Source organism: Phoenix dactylifera, unplaced genomic scaffold (genome assembly GCF_009389715.1).
Source record: "Phoenix dactylifera cultivar Barhee BC4 unplaced genomic scaffold, palm_55x_up_171113_PBpolish2nd_filt_p 001263F, whole genome shotgun sequence".
Classification (NCBI taxonomy): Eukaryota; Viridiplantae; Streptophyta; class Magnoliopsida; order Arecales; family Arecaceae; genus Phoenix; species Phoenix dactylifera.
Window position 1 is genome coordinate 33,818 of NW_024068597.1, and position 8,872 is coordinate 42,689.

An 8,872-nucleotide genomic window follows, 5' to 3' on the forward strand; every position below is an offset into this window, starting at 1 on the left:
TGCCATCCTCAGAAGTGGGCTTTATAGGTAGTGGGGAAGGTCTATCTCATTGTGCAGCCTAAAATTGCCTGTTTATCAACATCCACCACAAGCTCTCTCTCTCTCTCTCTCTCTCTCTCTCTCTCTCTCTCTCTCTCTCTCTCTCTCTCTCTCTCTCTCTGTGTGTGTCCCTCTCTAAGAAAAAGAGAGGCTTGAGCATCATGCATTTCTTAAAAGTAAAGGCTTGATGGGCACATACAAGCAAGGACCAGTGTATGTGCCAGGCTCAGGTTAAGGAAGTAGCTGGCCCTAGCCAGCGTGCAGCCCCACAAGAAGGCATGGTAAAAGATTAGATGGAAATATAAAATGTATACCTCTTCTCAAGAGCATCCATTACATGCAACGGTGTGCACGCTTTTGTCTTGTTGCATGTGCGCACCCACGTATAAGGTGGAACAATCATGTTACTTAAGCCGACTTACGAATCATATCATGCTGAATCTCTGATCCAGAAGCCACACCATTCTTGCAGCCAGATTGCCCTTTAATCTCATTTTCTGACAAGTTTTTGATGCCCTCAGGCTTGGGCAATTCACTGTCGCTCGATGAAGAGGCCTCAGAGGAGGCTTCTGAATGTGCTTCAGATACAGAGGATTCAGGCTGTTGGAGAAGTGAAACAAGTGGTTGTTGCTGGGAGAAAGTGGAACCCCTTGAATTTAGGAAAGCATCCATCTTTTTATCATCCTCTTTCATCCGTTCAGCATACCTGTTGATGTCAAATCCAACTGGATTATGCCCACCAAAGGCAGATTCAAGTTTGTCCATGTCAAAGAGTTCGGTCATTATCTTTTGGCTGGCGACATCGTCAGAATAAACAAACTTTACTTTCTTGTATGTCTTGTGCTCCAGAAAAGGCTTTACCATCTGCAAGAGGAGCTTGCACTTAGTGACCACAACTGCAAGCAGGTGCATGAACCATGCGTAATGCAAGTGCACAGAAGTAGATTTCCTTTAAAAAGTTAAGTAAATAAAGAAGGAAGCACTAAGAAAGCAGGTATTGGAGCTAGTTACTGGAGAGATCAGAGCAGGTATGGTAAGCTAGGTAGAATTTTCTAACAACTAAGAGCTAGTTAATACAAAAATCTCTCTTTCTATAAATATAATAGATTTAGACATATTCGGTTAAAGTTGGTGTATGCTCGGTAAATCTAATGCATGATATTATCATAGAAGTAATTAACAATTCCAAAGTGATGGAAATCTCCACTAGTATGGAATTCTAAAATATGACAGTCATAAACCAACCAAAAATTTTCAGTATTTGATATGAAATCAAATTCACTTGAAATGATTTTTAAGGGGTTATTATGTGGTGTCCGATACTGTGGTTCTACTGAAACTATAGTAATTTACAACCTAAAAGGACTCTTGATGTCTTTCCGTTTGTTGGCACCGAGGCTTCACTATCCAGAACTGGAAAGACTCTGTGTGATCATCTCACTAGTTGGGCTAGAGTCTTTTGCAAAAGTGATTTAGGAACTGAACCGGTTCAGAGAATAATCTGAAGTTTCAAATTGGCAATACAGAACCAACTTCTTCATAGAATCAAGGATATTTTTTATCTTTGTATAGCAGTTTCAGATTGTCGGGATGAGTTTTTCTTTTTCTTTTTGTTTTCAGAAATATAGTGTGGATGCCACCACCTGAATACGAACCTGGAAGCTCCCTCATGAGGAAAGGGGTGCCAACTCAAACTTAAAGAGTTTTAGCATCTGTTTGGAATAAATGGTACAGAATTTTTCGAGGACTGTCCTCTGTAAAGCTGTGCGATAGTACTCTTGTAAGGTAAGCTTCACTGTTGAAATAAGATTTTTCTAATAATTTCGAAGCAGTACTCCTCTCATCAGATGCAGCAATAGTTCCCACTCCAGTTACATAAACTAACAAAAATTAGCTCTAGATTTGTATACTCATCTCTATGTGCTCAGTTTGTTTTGGATGTTTTGTGTAGTTTCACTAGTCCATAAATTTATTAAGGGTAATATAATGGACCAACAAATTAATTGCATACCTTCCAGAAGGATTCAAAGATCCTTGGAGGATTATAGGGGATTCCATAGGCCAGTCTTTCAGGATAGAAGTCTTGTAATACATGGGCTGTTTCACGAGTCACCTTTACCGATACACTTGCCATTGTCCAACCTTGAAAGTCAATGAGCCAAACCATCTGCTCCTGATCTGCTGCCAAGTTCAAAATGGCATTCTCCATACAATAAACCAAGTATCTGATCTGCCCTTCTGCTGAGTTGGTATTCTAATTACAGTGAGATAGCAAAACAGTCAGATGATGACGAAATATATTAAATATTCACAACTTTCTCTTATGTTTCCCTCCCACCTGAAATCCAGGCCTCATAACAAGAACAGATCTTCCATATTTGTCAGAGTAATCAGCCCTGTAAATCTTTCCAGTTGCGCAACATCTTCCTAGTAGTTAAAAAGAAATTACATCAGGAAACAGAAAGCTACAAACAAACTTATGATCATGTATGCTTTACCAAAATATCAAGAATGAGTGGACTCTAAAAATTCTATGCAGTTGATAAATAACAACTTATCTTTGTGTCTTTTTGATTTAATGTTTTAATAAATCTAGCCTCTTCTTAGAGCTCTATTAGAGAGAAATTCAGTACTATCAATTTGTGAGGAGTTATAATTCAGAAAGAATTTAATTGGTCAGTGACCAACTTGTGTTAAACTACAGTTCTTCAAGAACATAAAGAACTACCCATACCCAGCGAATGGCTTCTGGCTTGTATTTCAATCTCCATTTCACAGTCTCTTTCAGCATTTTACTTGCCTTTTCTGCATTCCAGTTTCTTGACCGGAGGTACCTTGATATTGAAACGTCTGAACAGAAGTCTGGCAGTGCTTCCTGACAATGGACCAATAATCCTTCGAACTTCATTTATCTGCTTGGAAAAAGCATCAACATTACCTATATATTATAAGCATGATACAACAGGAACCCCTTAACAATGCTGTGATACATAATATTCAATAAAGATCTTAACATGCTTTCTCGGAAAAAGGAAGGAACTTAAGATGCTTTTCAAGTGAAAAATATAAGATGCTTTAAGTGATAACCAAAATTCGGAATGAAGATTTCATGCATAAAACTTAAGAGGCATAAATAGAAACATTTAGTTGGTTAAAATGAGTATGTTTACCTTTGCTTGCTGTTCTTCAGGAGACAAGCCTTTCTCAACGGCACTCGATCTTGATTTTCTCAAAAGCATTGTTATATAATTTAGCAAACTTCTGGAAGATCTAAAAATTAAATAAAAATGAGTACATCCGTATACCAGTAAGAAGATCAATAACAAAGATTGAATTTGCCCGTGACGGAAATTTATAGCTAAATGAATCAACAGAATCAATATATTTAATTTCATAGAAGAGAGTCTAGCTCCTAAGTAAACAACTTTAAATACCCAAATGTAGCCTACCTGGAAGAAAAAGAAATTAAGTTTCATTGATGTATATGATGCTGTTAGATATATGTTTTACATGATTCAGGGCTTATGTATCTTGTGCTGAGATTATTTTTCCAACAAAACAATGAAATGTTTAGAATCAATTCTTAAGAGCAAGACACAAATGCAAAACTTAACCAATTTATTCAACTAATTTTTAAGAACACAATCTACGCTTCCAAATTGAATCAGATTGAAAATTTGAGACGTGATGTTTTCCAAACCTGCTCTAAGCAGTGGTCTCAAGAACCAGATACATCATCATCAGCTCTAAGATATATGCTCTAAGACATTGACATTCCAGTCTGATTGGATGACTATAGTTTTTGGGATGTTGACGTTATTGTACAAAGTACAGATTGTGGTCTATGGATTTTAATTATGATTAAATGATGGGATTTGTTAATGTTGTTATTGTATGAAGCATGGATTACAAATTATAATACTTTATTACGCCTTTTCATATATAATAACAATTATATATTTATTTATTCTTGTATCCCAACTGTAATATATATATTCTACTTTTTAAATAATTATTACATTAGATTCTTTGTATAGTGTTGTATCCATGGTATGCCGAACCGGCCCGTACCGGCCGGTCCGGCCAGCTACCGGTACGCCAGAGCCGTGGAAATCGGTACAGACCGGTTCCGTGCCGGAGACGAAGAAGATGAAGAGAAAAAGAGAGAGCGCGTGGAAGAGAGGGAGGGAGACCACTTTCGGCCGCCATCGGAGAGTCGTGGAGGAGCGTCGGAGGCCGGTGGGGGGTGGCAAAGCCCGGCGGGGGACGGGGGAACCCGCAGAGGCACTGCGGAGGCCGAGGCCGCGGCCGCGTCCACTGTTTCGAATTTGCCGATTTCACTTAAAATCTCCAAATTTAAAACTGTGGACGCGTCCCCTGTTTCTTTGAAACAGTGGACGCGGCCACGACCTCGGCCTCCGCCGCGGCCCTGCGGGTTCCCCCGCCCCCCGCCGGGCTCCGCCGCCCCCCACCGGCCTCCGATGCCTCTCCGCGGCTGTCCGATGGCGGCCGAAGGTGGGCTCCCCCCTCTCTTCTCCACGCTCTCTCTGGTTCTCTTCTTCTTCCCCGGCTCCGGCGGGGAAGAGCTTCCCGGTTCGTATTGCCCAGAGCACAGTACGAACCAGAACCGTACCGATTCAGTAGGCAACCGGTATGCCTATCGGATCCGGTACGGCAGACCTTGGTTGTATTCATTTTCTGTATTTGTGTACTTTATATTTTATAGGTTGGATGTGGGTTCAAAAGGAGAGTCAATAGGTATTCCAAATCTAGACCCTAGTTTCTTATAATACACCGAGCATGGGGGTGGTTCTATATACACCCCCCTATTGCTCAGGACACCCCCCAAAAATTAAAAAAAAATTAAATACTCTCTACACCCCCCCCATTTGCTAAGGACACCCCTAAAAAATTAAAAATTCCTAAATTACCCCCCACCCTCCCCACCCCCTCACCTAAATTGCTCTCTACAAACCCCAAACCCCCCCCACCCCGCTCTTCCCCTCCAAAACACCTCGCCAACGCCCAAAACCCCCCCGTTCCCCCTTCTCCCTCTCGTCGCCGGCATTCTCCCGATCTCCGACCACCTCGCCGGCTTCTCCCGGAACCACCTCGCCGGCTTCTCCCGAAATTTTTTTTTTTCACGGTTCGTGCTCCGTTCGGCACTGAATCGCCGAACAAAAGGCTTCTGTTCGGCTGAACAGTGCCGGACAGAAGCCTTCTGTTCGGCACCGTGCAGCCGAACAGATCTGTTCGGTTGAGGGTTGCCGAACAGAAGGCTTCTGTTCGGCACTGTTCAGCCGAACAGAAGCCTTTTGTTCGGCGATCCAGTGCCGAACGGAGCACGAATCGTGAAAAAAAAAATTTCGGGAGAAGCCGGCGAGGTGGTTCCGGAAGAAGCCGGCGAGGTGGTCGGAGATCGGGAGAATGCCGGCGACGAGAGGGAGAAGGGGGAACGGGGGAGGAGGGGTTTAAGGGGGGTTTGAGGGGTGTTTTTTTTTTTCTTTTCAAAACGAAACGGAGGAGGAGGAAGGGGGGGTGTATGAGAAAATTTCAAGGGCAATATGGTAATTACACTAAAGGTTAGTTTGGGTATTTTCTTTTTTGGTTTTTGGGGGGTGTCCTGAGCAATAGGGGGGGTGTATATAGAACTACCCCGAGCATGGACCTGACTCAAACTGATCATACAATTCATAGTGTAAGGGTGTAAACTATAAAATTTATATACCTGACAGGACCTGGGCCTGAAACCTTATTAAAAATTCTTGTTTCTAATGTATGTACGGGCTTCTTAAGGGTATCTTGGGTATCAGGTTGCAAATGCACCCTCACAACATCTGCATTTTTTTCACTCAGGGATAAAAAGAATGAGACCATTTTTTCTGGAATCACTTTCATTCATTTAAAATCTATACAATCAGGACCTTATTATATTTTTAATATGTAACATCAGGGTTCTGGAAATGGAAGCTATATGTGGGCAGCTGGGGTACCTCATAGCACTTAGCAGTATGCACCACCTAGGTGGGTGCTTGTGCAATTCTTATTTAAAGATGGACAAATTCCAAATTTCACAAAAACAGATAAGAAATATAGGAAAGAAGGAATGAATCAGCAAAATATTTAGAAAATTAGTGAGATTATAGAGGTGGAAGAGGACAAACAAAATGAAGGCGAATGCAGAATGAGGGCAACAGGAGGAAAAGAAGGAAATAGAGGAGAGCAAGTAGCAGATGAGATACAGGATTGGATTCTGTTATTGCCTTTCATGTTTGCAATTTCCTATTGCCTCATATGTTTGCCATCTCCCACCACTTGTTGTCTACCGCCATAAATAGTCCATTGTTATTTGTCTCTCTTAAAACTTCAAAATGCTGTATTTCCGTCACAGTTAATTAGAAACTACAAAATAGTTGATTAACCAATTGAGAAAATAAAGGTCTTCCCATTTTGGGAAGTTGTACAACAAAGGAAAGTGCTTTCAGGTGTTTGAGGCACCCTTTAAGTGTGTAATGGAAGTTTGATGCCCATTAATGCCACCTTTGCAACTTAACACTCAACCAGTCCTCGTGTTTGGCAACAACTTTCATGAGTTACACAAATCCTCTCGTACCATGAGACATGGAGGACTTTTCATGTGCACGAGAAGGGTTATCCTTTTTATAACATTACTCCCTGAGCTGGTGGCACGCAATCTCAGAGGACGGGGTAAGCTGAAGCAGCCGGTGGAAGCTCTCCCAATGGCGGATGGGTTCATGATGATCCGTTTCAAGTCGGAAGAGGATCAAGCGCCGGTGATGGACGACCCGTGGCTGGTGGCGGGCCAGTTGTTGGCGATGGAGAAGTGGATGCCCGACTTTATTCTAGGCATCCATACTGTGAGTCGGACGGTGGTCTGGGTCCGGCTACCGGGGCTCCCACTGGAGTACTGGGACAGGGAGATGATCCTAGCGATAGTTGCAGCGGTTGAGCGACCGATGGAACTGGATAGCATTTCTAGTAGACGACGGCGGTTAGGGTTTGCTCGGGCAAAGGTGGAGGTCGATTCTCTTCAGCCACTGGTGCCCGGTACGCTTGTGGAGGTTCGGCAGAGGAGGTTTTGGCAGGACTTTGTCTTTGAAGATCTGCCGGGCCTCTGCTATCTCTGTGCGCGCATGGGGCATCAGGCCAGCGAGTGTCGCTTCCACGAAGTGGGGAAGTCGGCAGCTCCGGTGGCGGCCGACGGGTTGGGCGTACCCCTAGAGGAAGAGGCAGCGGAATGTCAAGGGGATGGGGAACGGACCGTCTACGGACCGTGGATGACTGTATCCCGGGCAAGCATGCTCCGGGGCGGCGACTCCAGGAGGGTTACCGGGAGGAAGACGGTGACCGAGCCCCCCACTGAGTCAGATAGGGGACCGGTCCCAGCAAACTCAGCGCCGAGTCTAGCTAAGGCTGGGTCGAGTTCCCCCGTATCGCCATCGGATTCGGAGGGATGGCAGAAGCCCAAGAAAATAGCTAGGCATACCTTGTCGGAGCAGAGCAGGGCGATCGGCAACAACGCGCCGGACGTGGGGAAGATGCCGGAGGCGTGGACTGAGTCGGAGCTAAGTTCGAAGCGGGTGGGGGGAACCCAACCCACGGACCTCGGCCTAGGCCCAGGCTCGTATTGCGCATTGGACCGGGCTAAGGTCTCAAGCCCAACCCGCGAGGCTGATAGAGGTGGGCTGGGCGGTTTGGCTGAGGCCTAATCCAACTTGGCGGACACGGGCCTGGCGGAAAGGGGAGGTGGGTCGAGCCCACTGAAGTGGGCCAGGAGCCCAACTAAAAGGCAGGGGGGCTCAGGGCCTGTGGATCGTGGAATGGCCCACCTGCCGACGGCACCCACGGTGCCTGGAGGGAGGGCTCCACCCCTGGCTGGCGATCGTCGGCGTTTCAGGAGTCGGAGCTTGTCGCCGGCGGTCGTCGTGGCTCCCGGGCAAGCGAATCTGCCAGTAGAGGCGGTGGTCGCGGCGGAAGAAGGCAAAGGGCCTCGACAGACCCAACTACCCGGTGAGGATATGGGCAGTGCGGCGAGCCAACCGTGCCGGTGGCACCGGCACGAGCGGTGGTCAACCAGAGCGGTGGTCAGCCAGAGCGGAGGTCTGGCGGGCGATTCTCCAGGAGGCCTGATGCAGTCGGACGCAACTACCCGGTGAGGATATGGGCAGTGTAGCGGGCCAACCGTGTCGGTGGCACCGACACAAGTGGTGGTCAGCCAGAGCGGAGGTCTGGCGAGCAATTCTCCAGGAGGCCTGATGCAGCCGGACCAAGGGGAACCCGGTGGATGCTCGGACAAGGAGGCTCGTCTCGAGAGCTGCGGAACATAGAAATGGTGGGCAGCGGAGGGGGTCATGGAGCTGAGGTCGGCGACCAGCGAGATGAGGGTGAAGGTCCGGCCACGGAGTCGGAAGAGAAGGTGGAGGCGTACTCACAGCAGGAGGAGTCCAAAACGCCAGCTGGGATGGGGGATTCGAGTTCTGTGAAGCGGAACATGGAGGCCCCTGCTTCCTCTATCTCAGCCGCAATGCAGACAGCAAGGTCCCCATTGCATTCAGGAACAATGGTGATGAGGGGAGTTGCAGGGAATTCAGGGTATGGATCCACCTCTCCAATAATGGATCACGGGAAGGTTGTCGATTTGCTGAGAGCTGATATCCAGGGAGAAGAATTGATGTCAATGGAAGGTGGGGTGTCCAAGGTATCAGGAGAAGTCTGCCCAGGGAGTGAGGGCCAAGCCTCAACTTCTAGTATATTATGAAGGTCCTAGCTTGGAATTGTAGGGGGGCGGCCAAGCCTTCCTTCTCGTCATCAT

General features: G+C 46.2%; 1 protein-coding gene and 1 pseudogene across 1 annotated transcript; one reads left to right on the forward strand and one right to left on the reverse strand.

The window, feature by feature from the left end:
• Nucleotides 1-275: 275 nt before the first annotated feature.
• LOC103697349 lies at nucleotides 276-3,299 on the reverse strand (annotated as a pseudogene).
• Nucleotides 3,300-6,779: 3,480 nt separating this feature from the next.
• LOC103697350 lies at nucleotides 6,780-7,769 on the forward strand. Its single transcript, XM_008779191.2, has one exon. The coding sequence runs from the start codon at nucleotides 6,780-6,782 to the stop codon at nucleotides 7,767-7,769; it is 990 nt and encodes a 329-aa protein (XP_008777413.2).
• The last annotated feature ends 1,103 nt before the right edge of the window (nucleotides 7,770-8,872 follow it).

Coding starts and splice junctions, on each gene's coding strand:
- LOC103697350 (XM_008779191.2), top strand. CDS start 6,780: ATGGCGGATGGGTTCATGATGATCCGTTTCAAGTCGGAAGAGGATCAA.